We start from the raw sequence: 20,034 nt of genomic DNA, 5'->3' as shown, positions 1-20,034 counted from the left end.
ACTGGTACACCTGAGATTACAACCACATTACAACTACAAGCAACTCTAGCTGGGTGCAGAATATATATGTACACATGTAATGCACAATGAACGGTGTAATGTGCAATTAACTTAAACAAACTTAAACAATACCTTTTCTCAACTTACTCTGTTTTTTCTGTAAGTCAGCCAATGCCTCTCATTAAGAGCAGTCCGACTATGTGCCAGCTCAGCAGGTGTTAAAGGTTTTGGCACGGTGAATCAAAAATATACAGCGCCTCTGAATTTTATTACATCAAGTATCGTTTTAAAACTGTTCCAGATTAAATTATAACACCCAAAATATCAGTTTAAATTCCCCCTTGTATTAATTTAGTCATTTATAAGTTAAAAATAACAGCTGAAGAGTTGATGTGCCAGCATTACAGGTACAGTTGCAATGGTTTTAGGCAGGTGTGAAAAATGCTGTAAACAAAAGAATGATTTCAGAATTATAAATGATTGTTTATTGGCCCTAAATGTATTCTGCAGCAGGACAATGACCCCAAACACAGAGCGAAAGTCAGTATGAACTATCTTCAGCGTAAAGAAGAACAAGAAGTACTGGAAGTGATGGTAGGGCCCCCACAGAGCCCTGATCTCAATATCATCAAATGTGTCTGGGATTATATGAAGAGACAGAAGGATGTGAGGAAGTCTACATCCAAAGTTTGGAACAACCTACCGGCCGAGTTCCTTCACAAACTGTGTGCAAGTGTAGCTAGAAGAATTGATGCTGTTTTCTGTTTTGAAGGCAAAGGTGGTCACACCAAATATTGATTTGATTTAGATTTCTCTTTTGTTCATTCACTGCATTTTGTTGATTGATGAAAACAGATGATTAACGCTTTCGTTTTTGTTTTGTTTTGTTTTCCCTTTGTGTTGAGTTAACTGGAGGTATTTTGTTTTGTTTTTTTTGGTTAAAAGAAAATGTTATTTAGTGTAAACAGAAGTGATTCTTGCAGCTGGAATCAAATCAGCTTTTAGATGTGTGTGTTTGAATAATCTAAACAGATCTGCTCTGTTTAAGACAAAATTCTGCAACAAATCAAGCTCGTGAACAGTGCGCTCAGCTACATTTGGTTTAGCAGAAATATTATTTTCACTGTATTAAATTCGTGAGCTGAGCTCACTGTCAGATCGGCTCAAACAAAGTTGTTTAACTTTCATATTTTGGTGCTAATATGTGAGTAGATAAAAATTGGCCTTTTTTAAAATGATGTATAAAAGCTTAAGGTGTGTGCATCTACTGTGTCTGAGCCCACATAATTATGTTATATATAGGTATATGAGGTACGTGAATGAGAAAAACAACAACATAAAGACTGAATTCAAAAGTGAAAAGAGATTAAAACACCCACTGGACACTTTATTAGGTACACTTTGCTTCGTATTGGGTTGGACCCTCTTTTTCCTCCATAACTGCCTTAATTCTTCATGGCATAGATTCAACGAGGTGCTGAAAACATTCCTCACAGATTTTGATACGTATTGATATGACACCATCACAAAGTTGCTGCAGTTTTGTTGACTGCATTTCCATAATGAGGATCTAGATGCTCTACTGAGTGAGATCTGGTGACTATCTTGTTCAAGAAACCAGTTTGCATCATGGCACAATTTCTTGCTGGAAGCAGCAATCAGAACATTGTACACTTTTAACCATCTCCATAAAGGTCTGGACATGGGCAGCAACAACACTCACTCAAAGTGTGCTAAGAAAATATCTGCCACAACACCACACCATACTGGCCTGAACTGTTGATACCAGGCAAGATGGATCCAGCTTACACCACATTCTGACTCTACCACGCGAACGATGTCACAGACCTCAAAACCCATCTGACCAGAGGAAATGTTTCTTCTGCTTACCAGTTTTGGTAAGACCCTTCAAATTATATTCAAATTATATTCTCAGTTTCCTGTTCTTAGCTCACAGCTGTAGCCCAGCTGTAATCTTCTGCACACCTTGATTGTAACAAGTGGTTGTTTAAGTTACTGTTGTCTTCCTATCATTCTCCTCTGACCTCTGGCATCAACAAGGCATTTTTGAGAGATGCTGCTCACTGGATGTTTTCTCTTTTTCAGACCATTCTCTTTAAACCCTCGAGATGGTTGTGCAAGTGAATCTCAGTAGATCAACAGTTTCTGAAATGCTCAGACAGCCTCTCTGGCACCAACAACCTTACCATGTTCAAAGTCACTTAAATCTCCTTTCTTTCCCATTCTGATGCTCGATTTGAACTTCAGGAGGTTAAAAAATGCATTGATTTACTGCCATTTGATTGGCTCATTAGATATTTACATTAACAAATAGCTGAACATATGTACCTAATGAAGTGGCTGGTAGTGTAGATTCTACCACTTTTGTGCTAGAACGATTAGATGGACGTATTTGACATTCAGACATTCACCTAATCCAGCTTTGTGTGAGATTCAGTAATATAAACTAGCTTTATGCATAAGTTCTGAGCAGCTTTGAAATCACTTGTACGGAATAACATGTTGGAAAAAGACACAGAGCTCCATCTGTCCCTCCGTTTGACAGAAGTTGCTAAGGCCTGTCATTTATTATTAGCCTTCAGTCTCTTGTTAGGTTTGCTTCTTTTTCTTTGGCTCCTCGCTCTTCCTCTCACCATCATTTCCGTCATACTTTTTGTCCTCTTGCTTGTCATTGCAAAAGTCTTCTTTTCATCACACAGTCACATCACATTAACATCATCAGAACAATGAGCAAATCTTGCCTCGGTCACATCTCTGAGTTTTGTTAACCGTTTTGGCATTCGTCCATCCCTCTCACCTTGCTCGTATTACTCTATGTCCTTGCTTCTGGACTGCTTCAGCTTTTTCCTTTGTGCTTCTCCACGCATGGATCCGCATCGTCTGGTCTCCCTCCCACTTGTCCACCCCCTCCTGTGTCTCCACCTGTGTAACCTACATAAACGATACAGTGTTATTACGGTTTTGCCACAAGTTTCTTTTTGCAGTCTCTTGTGTATGTGTTAGCTCGTACATGCGCAAAGGACAACATGGAAAAGCTCACTTTGAAGACAAGATCTCACACTTTTTTCCCAGTCTCTGCATCCTCATGCTTTCTACAGTTGCCCATGCTTATCATCTACTCAGTTATTAACTATTATTATAATCCTTGCATCAGTAATGTCTGACGTCGTAAAGAATAAAAAGAACAGTAGAAACAAAAACAAACAAAAAATGAGCACAACACTTCAGGGTGAAACTCTCTTCGTTGTTGTGATTTGTACTTGTGAAGACTTTCTGGTGCTCGGCCAATAAGGGAACATCCTGTGCTGGTCCCACTGGTACTATCCCGCTTCACTGGGACGGGAGGGTGGGGGTTGATACCGGGGGTGGGGGAGTGTAGAGGGTGTTTGAGAACCTCAGTGTGTGTGTATGTGTGTGCTTTCATGATACAGAGGAGGAGAGTACTGCAGCAATCTGAGAAAGTAGGTCAGACACCAACTAGTGAGAAACATAGCAGAGGAAAAAAAGAGGTAGAGAGTAGAGATGGAAAAGAGAGGGGAAAAAAGAAAGAGCATAGATGGTAGAGGAGAAGGAGAGCGGGAGGGAAAACAGACCAGAAAGGACAGCAGATGCTGCAAGAATGACAGACCAAAGCAAAAGAGAAAAACAGGAGCAAATCTAATGATATACATTACCAAAGTATTTGGGCTGCAAAGAGGTAGCCTGTAAAAAAAAAAAATGCAATTACACTTTCTTGATTCATTGAGCCAACATTAAACAACATAAAATAACATTACAACCAACGAATGGTTGAAACAATCAAAAAAGAATTACAGGATGGACACCAACTTACTGATTTTCCTGGAAGGTCACGTCTTTGGCTAAATGCTCGTTGGCTAATGTCCTCAATAAATACAACCGCTCACAGTATTAAGCCTTCTGCCCAGTCTGTTTCTGTCATGAAGGCACTTAGAGAAAATATGTGTAGGCTCTCATCCAATTTCCAACCCAAAGAAAAGGGATGGTGGGGGGGAAGGAGACCTTTCAAGAAACATAAGTGGCACTGGTTGCTCTTTTTGCCCAGTTATAAAGCCTCTTCTTATAAACATTTTGCTCTTGATATTACATAAGTGCATAATGCCAAAAATACAGGCTGGCACTCACAATATGCTGAGGGCACTCATGGTTCTTATATATATGGACTCCACTCAAGTATGAATTACCTTTCTCTTTTGCTCCTCGGGCCATGGTTGTGTTTTATTATTTATTTGGTAATGCACAAAGTATACTGCATCTATAAATACACTGCAGGGCTTAGGAATGGACCACAATGGGGAAAGACTGTGCAGCAGCCGCTCGCACACTGGTGTCATCACACTACTGTCATTGATTCGCTGACAACTGAACAAGTTACAGTGAAGGGAAAAGATTGGCTTCATATAGTAAACTGCAGATCACGCAGATGAGCTAGAAACAAACTGGAAAACAGAGATGTCTGAAGCGGGACAGTGTGATGGTTTAAATTGGCTTGTTTTTCTTTCTGTCAAGGAAAGCTGCAGAGATTTCTGAAGTGAACAGGCAAACCCATGGGATGCAAAATATTGTAGTATATAGAAAGGACCCAGGTTGTGGAAAGATAAGCAATACATTTCTCAGAAGAGGTTCACAATAACAACATAATAAATCAACAAAAAAGCATGGGAGTTAGTGTGAGTTGTTAGTTTTAATAGGCCAAATGCAACCATAGCATTAAGAATATGAACACCAAGTATTAAGTATTGAAAAGACTCGTCAAAATATCCAATTTAAAGAAACACACACAAGTAGGCCAAATGATATGACTGTGTGAAGGGTAATGTTACCTTAAAGCATCTGCATGATATTTAAATGAGTAGTGAGGTTAATGAAATCTTCATAACAATGGGATTCCAAACAGTACTGTAAAAAACTAACTAAATACACCCAGTGATTGTTTTGGCTAATTTGCAGCGCGACCTTTATCAGGAAAAACTTTAATTAATTAATTGTTTTCTGTGTGTCTCTCACGTCACTGTGAGGAAATTTTGGCCACTCTTCCTTTTATTTTTTTACAGCTCTTTTAAGGTTTCATCACATCATTTCAGTCAGTTTGAGCTCCAGACTTTGGGACGTTGCAACAGATTTGTTGCTGTGTTTGGGGTCACTGTTACATTGTAAAGCCAAGTTTTAGCTGATGGACGAAATGGCCTCGCATTTGACATTTAATAGTTTGGCACATAGATTGGCTCACTGGCTGCAAGCTGCCCAGGTCCCGTGGCTGCAAAACACTTGGCATGAAGTGTTTTTGGTGATGTGTTTGGTTTTCTGCAAATGCGGTGCTGTCTATTTAACCAAACTGTCTTTGGTCTTGTCTGTCTGTAGTTTATTTAGATGCAACTTTGCAAATCTAAATCATGTTGCCAAGTTCTTTTTAGACAGTATTTCTCTTATCAACCCTTTCAAATAAGCCACACCTATTAGTCTTTTTTTCATTGCACCTTCATGAATTTTAAACTTTAACATGCACAGTTGGATTTTGGGGGGAATTTGCTGGGATGTCCACAACTAGGAAGATGGTGACATTGTGTTAACACACACTTGAATGCTCTAGACTGGGAAACTGCCAAAGCCTCTGGTTTTATAGAGGTGCTCACACTTGCTAATGATCAGTTATTTGGGTCAATTTGATTATCAGCACTGGCTGCTAATTACTAAGTAAGGCGTTCTTAGTTTCTTTGCATAGAGCTGAATAAAGTCCTGTGAAAACTTCCTTCTCCACATGAGTGTAATATGGCAGACATATTTTCAGTTATTTATTTTATCCCTTCTGATTATAAGTTCTATTTGTGGACTACATGCTTCTGAAATATTTTTATAGCTTTCTGCACACTTTTTGTTTTCTGGCTAAGATGTGGTAATTAGTTGGAATATGTAGGATACACACTGACATATTAAGACATTTTTAAATATTGAGTTGAGTATTAACTGATAGTATACTATTTAAGGGTATAAGTGTTATACATTCACTGGTTGTTAAATTTAATTTAATGTAATTAAATTGAATGAATAATTAATGCATTTACTTTTGCGGTTGGCTTGAGGTTTTATACTGTTAAAATGCTGACATTTTCTCTGATGTTCTTTGCCTCGCTGGATTTTCATAATTTGACTTTTTTCTTTTGCTCTTTCTCTGATTTCTCTTCCTACATTAACTCTTTTTATTGACCCTTTTCTTCATTCTTTTCAGTATGTGGCTTTTATCTCCCTATTCTTCATCCTCATCTCCATATCCACGTTCTGCATGGAGACGCACGAGGCCTTCAACACCATCCTCAACAAGACAGAGAACGTCACAGTGGGCAACATGACTCGTGAGGAGATCGTTTATGAGGTGGTGACTGACAGCTGGCTGACATATGTGGAAGGTGTGTGTGTCATTTGGTTCACCATTGAGGTCCTGCTTCGAGTCACCTTCTGCCCTGACAAGTTTGAATTCTTCAAAAGCACCCTCAACATCATCGATTTTGTTGCCATCCTGCCCTTCTATCTGGAGGTTGGTCTGAGTGGGCTGTCCTCCAAAGCTGCCAAGGATGTCCTGGGGTTCCTGCGTGTTGTCCGATTTGTTCGTATCCTCCGAATCTTCAAGCTGACTCGCCACTTCGTAGGTCTCCGTGTCCTTGGCCACACCCTGCGTGCCAGTACCAATGAATTCCTCCTGCTCATCATCTTCTTAGCTCTTGGTGTCCTCATCTTTGCCACTATGATCTACTATGCTGAACGAATTGGTGCAGACCCAGATGACCCAACAGCCAGTGCCCATACCAACTTCAAGAACATCCCCATTGGATTTTGGTGGGCGGTTGTGACCATGACCACGCTGGGTTATGGAGATATGTACCCGGAGACATGGTCAGGGATGCTGGTGGGTGCGCTGTGTGCCTTGGCTGGTGTGCTAACCATTGCTATGCCTGTACCTGTCATTGTCAACAACTTCGGCATGTACTACTCTCTGGCTATGGCCAAACAAAAGCTTCCCAAAAAGAAGAACAAACATATCCCCCGAGCGCCACAACCAGGGTCCCCCAACTACTGCAAGCCAGATGCCTTGGCGATGGCTACTGCATCACCACAAAGAATCTTGGGAAATGTCTTAGGAGGAGTGATGGGGTCTGGAGGAATAGGAGGTGACTGTCCTCTTGCCCAAGAAGAAATTATAGAGATCAACAGAGGTGAGTGTTTGTTGTTGTTTTTTAATGCTGCTTATGTTTATCATGAGAACATATGCAATCTGTTTTACTGTTGAAAATATAGAAATGAATAAATTGTGTATGTTCAAGATAAAATTCAAGTTTCACTATGTTGTTTACCACTTTAAGCAATCTAAAACGAACTTGCATGATTGTAATCAATATGACAGTTTGCTCATGGTAGTTTGAAGCGTACAAAAGGATTTTAGACTTTTAACTGAGAATTAACTGAGTACCAAAGTGTCAAGAGAAAGAAGTGGAAGTACGATCAAGAAGAGATGCATAGCTGATTCTTGAGCCACCCTGGAGAAATTGCTGGCCCATCACAACTCATATGTAATTTATGATCAACTGGTAGGTTCACCGTTGCCTTAAGGCCTCCATCTGTCAGGGGGGAAAAAACAAACATTATGGAAGGAAAATGACCTCAATTATCTTTTAAAACAGCTTAATGCATCTCAACTTTGAGCTGACTCCCCGAATTGAGGAAAGTCAGCCCACATATTATCTCTCTGGCATTAACAGTGAAATCAGGAGGCGAAGTAATGTGGCTCTTGGCGCGCTTTTTACATGCTGCAGCATCAGGCGTCAGTCATATGCCACAATAATGCACCTTAAATGCATTACTCCAATGGCCTGATCATTAGTGAGTCAGAAAACATTTCTTCAGTGCTTTTACTACATCTTGTCTGCTTGGCTTTTTTCCAGGTATTTGTGGGCGGTGTCTTTTCTTTCTTCTTTTTTTTCTTTTTTCCTTGTTTTTATTAGCAAGTTGTATCAGTCAAACTTTTGATAGCAGACTCCAGACTCGGAAAGTACAATCAAGTAAAAATTTCATTATATGCAAAGCTTGTCTACTAACATGTCTTTGCATGACTCATAGTTCCATATCATTCATATTAATCTTGGTGAGGCCCTCAGCTCATTCACTGCGTAGAACAAGACATTTTCTTCTGGTTGGCTTCCCCTTACAAACAGAAGGATTGACCAGAACATGCTTTATTTTCCTACATTAGAGTAGGACACATTAATTGAATTTTATTAATGCCAGATATATTGTAACATAAAGACCCTATAATGTTAGAAATGACCCCAACAATCAGATGACCCCTTATGAGCAAACACTTGGTGGCAGTGGGAAGGAAAAACCTTTTTTTAACAAGAAGAAACCTCTGGCAGAACCACGTTTAGGGAAGGAAAGCCATCTGCCAACATTAAAGCCTCTCTTTCGATTGGACTCTACTCGGTTTATAGGGTTTTCCATTAGGTAGTATTATCTGGTACCAAGTACTTTGTTAGCCAGGGTTCCAAGCGAGCTTCATCAAGCTTAAAATGTGACGTCGACAGCCTGCGTTCCACTGATTGGCCAGGTAGTGACGGCTCAGGCTGGGTCATGAGAGCGACTCCTTCACAAAAATCAAACAGAGCAAATTTTGAACAAGAGAAATGGTTACAAACAAACCAACACTGGTTTGGTCTTAACCAGAGTCAAGTCGAGTCAAGTACAGCCGAGTAGGCGGAAAAGAGGAATTAGATATGAAATTGTTTTTTGAGTTAAACAAGATGTTTAATTTTGTAGCACAATGATTCTTCTTTGGGTGTTTTTCACTTTCCTTTGCCTCAACTAGATTCTAAGCAGAATGGTGACGCAGCCTCAGCCGCCTTGGCTAATGAGGACTGCCCCACCATCGACCAGGTGCTGAGCCCGGATGAGAGGAGTCCTATTGGGCGAGGCCCCACTCGGGAACGCTACCAGCAGGACAGAGCCTGCTTCCTTCTTAATACCAGGGAATTCCGTGCCACAGATGGGAATGTGCGGAAAGGTATGTTTCACACCAGGAGACGGATATGCAAAACATGCACATCTTATGTAAACAGATCCACACAGCAAGATGTTTGGCACAGTATGATGTAAACATACATTATATATTATATAAGTGCAGAGGCAGCCAATGCAGATAAACTACATATAGGTCATTATACGTTTTGAATGTCACATTCAAACATGCAGGAAAGATGCGCTGGATGGGACAGCACACTATAAACTGAGTTAGGAGACTTCAGTCACAGCTAGCAACAAAACATCCACACATCTACAGTCGTGCATTTACCACACATGCATACACACCAAGTTCTTCTGCTCTGCTCTGTTTGTTTCCATCTCTTCACATTCATGTTGTCTGTGTTTCCATCACCGCTTGGTATCACATTTTATTTCTTCTGTCGGACAAGAATCTCTGTCCCTCTACCTCTCTCCTTTTCCTTTTTCTTCACAATGCCTCAGCCATTCATATCTTCCATCTTTCCACGGTGTCTGTGAACTTTGTTCTGTGTCCCATAATGTCACATTTATTCATGCTCAAAAACGATCTCTTTCTCTGTCTTCTGGACTCAGACAGTTGACCATGCATTAATTTACTTCTCGTCACTTCTGTTTCTCCCTGTCTGTTTCTCTCTTTCTCTCTCTCCTGCCTTGTGTTGTCCTTTTTATTTACTTTTCCCTCAACCCCTTGACCACTTACCCTCCCAAACTTGCCCCACATCTACCCTCCTGTCCCCGCTCTTTCCCTTTTGAAACCCACGCCCTCATTTCACCCCTTCTTTTCCTTTGTGCTCCACCATAACGCCTTCCCTTTTCGTTGCCCCATGTCCATTATCTTCATGCTCATGATAACCCAACACCTCATTTACTACTGCAATCCAACTACCACCACTGCCACCAACCTGCACTGAAACACTCCCCCACACTCCCTCCAAACTTTCGACACCCCCCTGTTGACAACAAACTAGAGGCAGCAGCCCTGGCACCCAGCCCAGACTCCCCTCTGACTGAGGATTGGTATAAGATGGAGGGGTCTCTGTTACAGCAGGACCTCAATGCAAACTCCACATCTTCCTGGATCAAACCATAGACCAGAGGTAACACTAAAAAAAAAAAAAAAAAAAATTTTTAATAAAGGAGCTTGTATCCTGGAAACATCCAGAAAGTTTTAATCTGGCTGTCCTAGAGGTAGGATGTTTTTTAATTGCACAAACAGCAGTGTAGTGCCCACTTTAACACAGATGCAGCTGCACATGCTACGCATGACCTCAAAAGATATGCAGATACACCAAATGTTTTCACAGTGTTGTGTCTAAATGTTCAATGGAGTTTGTCCTTTGTGTCACCTGTAAGAAGACTTATCTGTGCCTGAACGCGTGGAATGATGCAAACATTTGAGCTCAGGTTAGGTAGCACTTCAGTGTGAATGTTAAGGTTTGGGTTGCAAAGGGTATTTCGGGGCTCACCTTGTGATTTCAGAGGTATTTCATACAATGAGTCCTAACCTCAGCCCAATGTTGTACTTATTATTATAACTTTGTGAATGACAATCTCAATGAACACTGTACAAGATGTAATAAAAAAGAAAAGAAAAGAAAAAATCTGGAGAGAAAATGTGAAAATTTCGCTGTGATATACACTCAGTAATTACTTGTTTGTCTGTGTGAGAGCTTAAAACCTGCATACAGTCATGAGAGTGCAAGAGCGCATCCATGCGGGTATGCACATGTGCAAATAACACCCAGAAGCTCAAATGAAAAATAACCCCGTTGTTGTGTCCTGTGTCAATAACTAATAAAGCAAGACACTGAAGAAGAACCAATGGGAACAGCGGGTCATGTTGTTGTCTGATGTGCCTCTGTGTTGTTGTTGTCTCTCTCTTCAGGTTGTGTCATATCACGCGTGTGTATGTGCGCTTTTTTCATTCTTACATGTTATACACTGTGTCTCTGTCCTCTCAATGCCGTCTGAGTGTTGTGTTTGTGTTTGTCGTGTGTGGCTTAATTTAGTTTTTTCCCTTCCTATTGTGTTTTACTCCCTACCCCACGGACCTCCACCTTGGCAAACAGAAGTGCACACTGCAATTTAAAAAAAACAATGTTTGACTATAAACAACACCTTTCTATTTACACCTGTATATATAATATGTACATGTACTCTCGCACTGGTTGTATGCACTAACAGTGGCATTTGTCCCTGCTACGCCGTGATGTGGCCACAAGGATTTGCAAAATTACATGTACATATGCACCATTTCTAATCAGCTGGTCTGCACTGATACTTTAACACATTGTGATTGCAGTGCTGGATATCACCTTTCCAAGGCCCAAGGTAACTGGGGTCACTGGAGCCATCTGTGTCAGGGGATATCACTTCGTGAAACATGGCATGCTTAACACTAGCAAACATTTTAAAGAATGCATTAATCAAAAAACAAACAAACAAAAAAATTGACCTACAAATCAGTTATAATACCAGAGTGCTAATTTACAAAATAAGCATGTAATGGATCTGAAATACTATCCCCTGACCGTATAACTGTGCTTTCAGTGCCTAGTGTAGTCCAAAGATTAGGACCTTTTGTATGAGTACTGTGGAAAAATCAGAAGGAACATAAGCTGCACTTGGTGACTGAAACACTTACCGGCCAGACAGAAAGACAAATGCTATGACAGAGTTGACCGAAAAAGCGGCTTCATGCTGTTTAAGGTAAGCGAGCCTCGAGCTGTCCGAGCCTTTCAGTTAGAGGTTGCTGACATCGCTGCAGTTTTTAATGGTTTTCTATATGTAATATAAAATCTAGGTGCTACAAAGATCCCTCTTTAAAACAAATCAGGAGTCCATTGAGCAAAACAAGTGCTTGGGTTATTAGGATGCTGTGTAGAGCTTGTAATTTGTAGGTAAGCGATGTATAAAAGTCTTTATTGTTTTAGTGTGTATTTTAATGTTGAGCCTTGTGCACTGGGGGAAGAGACTGTACTAAGTGCTTACAGTAAATACCAAATCAATTTGATCTGTTTCTTACTTTCTCTGACACTTGAGTCTCTAGTATCTGATAACAAGATTCCATGTCTATAAGCCCCGTGTTAGACAAATGACCTGGCCAAGGTGATGCCTACCTCTTTCCTATTGGGGGGAAAAAAGATAGTTATATAGGAGCATTCAAACTTATCTGACTAATCTGTTAAATTTGTGAATCAGAAGTTTTGAATATCAATTAAATGAACAAAAAGCACTGGGTTTATAACAGTTATGATAGTCCCTGCTCTCCACTTGTTTTTAAAGAGGGATTTCCTCCATGCTGACTAAAAATCATTCTTGTGTGCTTTATTTGTGATTTATTTTGTAGATATATGCATAAGGTGTTTTTGCCAACTTATTTTCTTAGCTTCTCAGATTCTTTTGTTGGATTGTTGGCCATTTGACTTCCTACGCACCCAGTGCCGTATGCATGGCTCACTAAGGTCAAACGGTCAATCACCCCCCTCTGATTGCTCACTCCAAATCACTCCTCCAGACCTTCTTCAAGGAGTTTATATTGGCTTCTGTCTCTCTGTTCCTCTGTCTCTCTTCTTCTCCACACTCTTTTCCTCTATATATGTATATGAGGTGTTTTTTTGTTCTGTTCTGTGTTTCTAACATGCTCTGTGCATCTGTATTACTGTGATGTGTTATCCAGCAGTTTGGTAAAAAAAAAAAAGAAGTATTTATTTGAATGCTATATTGTTTCGAGGTGTATGTGTGTGGATTGAGTTGATTTATGTTAATTTTAATTATATTTTGCTGTATTCTGTATTTTGTTTTGTTTTTCTCTTGATATTGTGTTTTGTACAAGTTCTTTTTGTTGTTTTGTGTTTTGTGACTTCCCTCGTGTTCTTCCTGTGATCCCCTTTGAGTTTCACCATCACCTGCGATCTGTCTTTTCTGAATCGGAGTGACAAACAAAACTGCCAACAAAACAGCGGAACAAATTAACAGAAAAGTGGTGCAAATCTCGCTGGTTAAAGGCATTCTCAAGAGCATATTTGGCCAAAACGTTCACTACTTATTAGCAAATCCGTACTTATCTGTGCTTTTTATGCATTCATGTTATTACGCTAATTATCATTAGTTTACTTATATATATATATATATATATATATATATATATATATATATATATATATATATATATATAAGAATGAGTCCAGTGTGCTCATTCTTAGATGAATTGGTTATTTGTTAAGCTAAATGCAATGTGTCACGCATTATAATTTAAAGGTCCTTTTGTAGCTGGAAAGAGTTTCAAAACGAACTTCTTTGTTATGTGACATTTCCCACTGTGATCAAAATAGAAAGTGACTCAATAGTCACTCACAACAAGATTTGATTACCGAGGGTACAAAGTGATTTAATTGTGGCTGAGAGGACATTTTTGTTTTGGCCATTTGAAGTTCATACCAAGTAAATACAAAATGGGCTGCTGACAAAGCATAATGCAAGGCAATTAATGATTCCACATAAATTCACTAGTGGTATAAGATTTCTTAAACTTCATGTAATCAACTACAATGTATCAGTGATATCAGAGTATTTGCTGTTGTGTAAACTGTGCGGTTTTGGCCAAATAGTTGTCCAAATTACCTGAACATCGGACGTTACCGTGCACAAGGTGTTGGGTAATTGGTGTTAGATTTTTTAATACTTATTAGCAAATCCGCAGTAAATCTGCAGCATTTTCATGGAAGGATAATATAATTTATCTAGACTTTAAACAGATACGATGCTGAGGTTTACAGGGAAAAAAATGCTCTTCATTGACATTTCATCTGCTCCTTTTTTACCCCATTGTTTTATATTGTTAATTTTGACACAGATTAAAGTTAACTGTTGGCAGAAATATTTTTCCAGCCACCACAGACCTGTCTGTTGTTTCTGTCTGTGCTCGAGGTCATTACCAGAGCGACACGCTAACTCTAAAAGTAACTCCTAAAAGCCTTTTCCTATAACCCGTGTGAAAGTTTTTTATGTGGTAACACTTGTCAGTCCTCTCATGTGTTCTCTTTACGGTTGACACAGTATGTAAAACTCGCTCTACATTGCCATGCATGATCTGATATTTGTAACAGTACCACTGTGTGTGTCTTACTGTGTTCCCCCCATCACACTCTACAAATATTCTCTCTGAGCCAGATTTTTACCGATACACATGTATGCACAGCGTATATTCACATATATGTACAAGAAGCAGGGACATAAAATATTAATTGGGTTCGACATGAACTGCATACGTCTGACCTACATACTACAAACTAAAGGATGTAGGATGCAGCTGGATGTTATATCTTCTCTAGAAGATATAGTAGGAGCTGTATGTAGTGTATGCACATATTGTGGCTTCAGTAATGGTCATGACCAAATCAGTACATTTCATTATTGGTAACAGGAGATCATACGATCTTTAAACCATGTAAGAATTAACCAGTGTGTATGTGGCCATTCTTAGAAAAGAATCAAACAGTCAATGACGCTATAAACAGTGATTGAAAACAGGTTATTGCCTTCACACATGCATACAGTGTCATGGTTTGCTGTGTGGCAGGCAGGAGAAGGACCCAAGATGCAGACTCACAGACACGGGGATAAACTCAAAAAACACAGCTTTATTGCTGGCCACGAGAAGTAATACAAAATAACCTAAAACTGGGAAAACTAAAGCATGAGCTGTACAAGGAACCGAACCACGGGGAGAATTACACACAACATGAGGGAGAACGCGACGCCGAACAGAGGGAGACTCAGACAGAAATACACAGAGGGTAAACGAGGAAAGTGGGCACACACGGGGAACACAGGTGACACTGATAATCATAACGAGACAGGGCGGGGTGAACTGAACATGACATGTACAGGCACAGAGGTTCAGACAGGAGGAGAGAGAGCACGGGGAAAACACAGACATAACGGGCTGGGGAAACATGAAACAACCACAAAGGGAGACGAGGGCTCATAAATACATAGAGGGCACACAGGGGGGAGAGAGAGCACGGGGAGAACTTAGACATAATGGGCAGGGGAAACATGGAATAAAACATAAGGAGAGACGAGGGCTCACAGATACACAGAGGGGCACACAGGGGGTAAAAGCCATGAAGGGAAAACACTTAGGGAACAACACAACAGGGCAACTCAGAAAACATGGCCTAAATAAGGAACGAAATACAAAAATACAAGGAACTAAGAATACTGGGCCCACATGGCCCAGGACCATGACATACAGTACTGTACAGTGTGTTTTTAAGGCTATTTTTTGAGTCAGTCTTAATTTCACATGATTATGTGCTTGGTAAACAGTCTGGCAACAATATTTGCAGTGCTGTCTCTGTTCCTCTGTGTCTTCCCTCAACATAGCCTTCTCCTTGTGTGATTAACACTCATTCTCCATCCCATCCCCAGGCCGCCACTGCAGTGCAAGTGTAACTAAAGTCTGACTCTAGGTAGGTACATACTCCCTCTATAGTGTAAATTAAGTGTGACTTTGGGCAGGAATTATGTCATCACTGAATACAGTGACAGCCAGACTCACCGTTTCCCTTGATAGAGAATCCCAGAGCACAAAACCACAGATGATTGTTGTTGTAAATGCAGCAGATAGCCCAGAGAGGAGGAGAGCAGACTGTGAGAGACTGCAGTGGCCGAGACATGATTAACTTATTTTATTTTCATTTCACAATATTTCTTCTTCTTGGATTTTTTTAAAACAAAGTCTGTGTGTGACAAAAGCAAACTATTGTCAGCTGAACAACCATCACAACCATGTTACCACCTGATCTCATTGCTCTCTATCACTTTCACCTTTCATATAATCAACAAATGGGAACTGCTTTTCTGTGTCTCAATTTCCATTTTTACCGATATGCCATTCGGCAAGTGTTACGAATCACATTAAAAAGCTTGATTGAAGAAATCAGTTTATTAAATGTCAGTGAGATCATATTAAAGCCAGAAATTAAGAAGACCACCATTACCAACTTTATTTGAATATACACTCACGGGCCACTTTATTAGGTACATCTTGCTAATACCGGGTGTGACCCCTTGCTGGTCAATTTTGATGATGACGATGATGATTTTATGATAGGATAACACAGTTGCTGGATATTTCTCTTGCACATCCATGGTGAAAATCTCCTTTTCTACAAAATCCCGAAGGTGCTCATTGTGATGCTGAAGAAACCACTTTGAGATTATTTGAGATTTGTGACATCCTGCTGGAAGCAGCCATCAGAATATTGGTACACTTCTGACCATGTTCATAAAGGGATGGACAACTAAATATCCCCAGCACCATTACACAACCAGCAGCTTGAACCATTCATGGGTTCATGCTGTTTACATCAAATTGTGACCCCATCATCCGAATCGAATCGAGACTCAGGTCAGACAATGTTTTTCCAGTACCCTGTTGTCCAGTTTTAGTGAGCCTGTGGCAATCATATCCTCAGTTTCCGGTTCTTAGCTGACAGGAATGGCACCCGTTTTATTCTTCTGCCACTGTAGTACATCAGCTTTCAGAGATGCTCTTCTGCATACCTCAGTTGTAGCAAGTGTTTATTGTCATCTTGAAGCAGTCTGATCATTGTCCTCTGGCATCAACGAGGCATTTTCACCCAGAGACATGCAGCTCAATAGATATTTTTGCAGTTTTGGACTGTTCTCCATAAACTCTAGAGGTGTTTGTGTGGGAAAATCCCAGTATAGCACCTTCTGAAATCAGACCAGCTTGGTGCTAAGTCACTGGCACCAACAACCATATCCTAAAAGCCTAAATAAACTGATTTGCTGACATGTGGTTGGCTAGTTAGATGCTTGCCATATTTAACAGTTGAAAAGGTGTACTTAATAAAGTGAGTGAGTGTATATAAAACATAGCTATTACGCGAGCACAGTGGAACACTTAGCATGCTGCATGGTGATCTTTAACAATATATAGAAAATACTGGAAGGAATTTGTGACTAAAATCAAAGAATCGACTTTTGTTAAAAGTTCTTATAAAGGATTATTTTTTGTGAACCCCCATAAATCATACGTCATATCTTCAGATATGCAGAGCATTAATCCAAATTAGAAGTTGTCTAATATTCAGCCTTTACTGTTTTTGTAAACCTTCACGATTATGACTATTCTGTTTCCCTTTTTAAAGAAAAGAAAACATCTTTTCTTACATGTGAATCTGAACAGTAAACTTAAAATCATGTTGGATTTCAAGCATACATTGTGCCATAAAAAGATCTTTGCTTGTTAGCTGTAGGAAAGGCACCTTCAGATTATTTCAATTTGACTATTTTAACTGTTAAACAATATTAAGAATAAATAAGCAGAGATGTTTGAGTTTTGATCTTCAACTCTCACTCTGAAAGCACACTATCAAGCGTTGTTCAGTTCCAACAACATACCAGGTTTGTTTATTTTTTCTCCTCCCGTCTTGTACTCAGTCAGCAGTCTTTCTATACATGGCTGCCACTTGATGTAAACTGACAGTTTGTCTTGATGCATTTGCGTGGTATGAGAAAAACGTTCCTCTAACTTAACTTGAGAATGAAGCAGCACCAGATTTGCCAGGCAGCTTTTCAAAAGTGTTTGTGGTATGTTACTCCAAAGATGACCAGTACAGTGACATATTAATGATGCAAATATGCATCATTAATATGTCACTGAGGTACCATCTGATGAAAGTGTTTGAGTAAAAAAAAAAAGAAATACTTTGATTTAAGGTTGGTTATCTAGAGTGGTAGAATCGGCCACTTTGACCCTGAATGTTGTCATATTTTTCCATTGCAACAGGAAGACACAAAGGGTGTCACACTGGATCAGTGGCTGTTCTTTGTTGTCTGACGCAGCCTTATGGTGGATGGAGTTTGACAAAAATTTACATCCATAACTTAAGTGTACAGAAACCACAAACTCTGCTCCAGCATCACAGTGTTAGAGCATTACATTCATTTCAGCTAACATGAGCATATTGCTAGTAAATGTATAAAACTCCACTCACTATAAGTCAGTCAGTCATTGTTAGAGCAGATAGCTGCTATCTAACAATGGGGCCTTTCACTACAGCTGATGCAACAACACTGTGATCACAACACAACCTTGTTTGTGGCTGCTTCCTACAAGAAGGGCTCAGTGTATGCATGAAGTGTTTTGGACCAAAAATACAGTGGGAAAGGAAACGTAGTCTTAGATGAATTGGTTATTTGTTAAGCTAAATGCAAAGTGTCACGCATTATAATTTAAAGGTCCTTTTGTAGCTGGAAAGCGTTTTAAATGAACTTCTTTGTTTCCCACTGTAATCAAAATAGAAAGTGACTCAGTAGTCACTCACAACAGGATGTGATTACCGAGGGTACAAAGTGATTTAAATGTGGCTGAGAGGACATTTTTGTTTTGGCCATTTGAAGTTTATACCAAGTTCATACCAAGTAAATACAAAATGGGCTGCTGACAAAGCATGATATGATTCCACATAAACTTCATGTGATCAACTACAATGTATCAGTGATATCAGAGTATTTGCTGTTGTGTAAACTGCGGTTTTGGCCAAATAGTTGTCCAAATTACCTGAACATCGGACGTTACCGTTCACAAGGTGTTGGGTAATTTATGCAATGGCCTGTTTATTGGTGTTAAATTTTTTAATATCTACAAATCTTTTGCGTTTATGTTTTTTGAGGAAAAAAAGGCATATCATAACTCGCATTTTCTTGTCTTGTCTGTCTTGTCTCTGTCTGTCTGTCCTTTATATGTCTTTATGATTTTCATTTAATATCCTTCATTTTCTTTTCTCTTCACTTTTGTGGTTCTTTTTTTAATTCCTACTTTTAACATCTTCAACCTCATGTTCATGTTTCAAAACTATGAAACCTTCATAAAAAACATTCTGCATATGGGAATTTTTCATATTATCTGTAAACATTTCACTAATTTTCTTTCCATTTATTCGCACATGACATAAAAAAAATACAAACAATTTATTAAACTGATTTATTATTATATTTATTGTCTTAAAGCAACCGGCTATGAAAAATCTCGCAGTCTTAATAACATATCGGGAATGACTGGGTCAGCACTGCGACTCGCTCCTATTACTAGCCCGCCTTTTGAGACCTATGAGGCTCCAGGACCTCTGCGGCGCTGTCGTTCCCCCATCCCCTCCATTTTGTAGCAGAAATTGTGTTAATGATTGGCTGATAAGAGATGCAGCAGATTAGCCATGGACCAATTACGTTGAAGCCTCCATTTGCATTGTACGCCATGCAAATACAATAGCAATAACATACAATGAACTCGAATGTAGAAAGAATGAGATCTTGTCTTGTGAATCAAATGGTTTATGAAGCATGTTAGGTGGAGTTAAATGCAAAATTTAGCTTTAAAGATAAGTGGTTATTTAAATAATTACAAGTAATGTAAAACTGATTGGGGCTGCTTAGTGAATAAAATAGTGCCATGCATCAAGAAGGTGTTATAAAAATGTGCTCAGTTACATTTTCAGATGAATATTTTTGCGAATTCTGGACCAAACTAACTTAGACTCCTAACACTCATACAGTGAAATAATCATGGAGCAAGATACATGATATGAACAAAATTACTGAGCCACATCTCTTAATCTTTGAATTCAGGTGTTTCACGTGTGCCATTGCCACAGCTGGATAAAATCCTTCACATTTTTTAAACAGTTTTTAAGACATTTTGCCTCTCATTCAACAGACTTTTTCCACTTCTAAAAAATGTAATTGGATGCCACCATTGCAATAAGTCAGTCAGTGAAAGGTCTTCCCTCCAAGATAGTCCATAATCAACTGTAAGTTGTTTTGTTGTAATGTGGCCACAAAGCAGGGTCACACATAAAGGTCAACAACCTCCACAGCTCCTCTGGTATTAACATCAGGACAAAAATGGTCAAG

General features: G+C 39.5%; 1 protein-coding gene across 2 annotated transcripts in view; it reads left to right on the top strand.

Moving 5' to 3' along the window:
* The window catches only part of LOC146663455 (voltage-gated potassium channel KCNC1-like), a 54,463-nt gene that overhangs the window by 23,136 nt on the left and 11,293 nt on the right, over positions 1 to 20,034 (top strand). Inside the window, exons 3-5 of one of the 2 annotated variants that reach the window (XM_085416228.1) lie at positions 6,266 to 7,247; positions 8,894 to 9,088; positions 10,056 to 10,184. In XM_085416228.1, the coding sequence (XP_085272354.1) occupies positions 6,266 to 7,247; positions 8,894 to 9,088; positions 10,056 to 10,177 (1,299 nt within the window). In that variant the 3' untranslated portion in view covers positions 10,178 to 10,184. The remainder of the gene's footprint in view (positions 1 to 6,265; positions 7,248 to 8,893; positions 9,089 to 10,055; positions 10,185 to 20,034) is intronic. The other variant, XM_085416229.1, reaches the window with a different exon arrangement.

Source organism: Rhamphochromis longiceps, linkage group LG8, assembly GCF_057381845.1.
Source record: "Rhamphochromis longiceps isolate RC_006_pf linkage group LG8, R_longiceps_female_GT1.1, whole genome shotgun sequence".
NCBI lineage: Eukaryota > Metazoa > Chordata > Actinopteri > Cichliformes > Cichlidae > Rhamphochromis > Rhamphochromis longiceps.
Note: the sequence above shows the minus strand (reverse complement) of the source record. Positions and strands in the feature narration are given on the sequence as shown.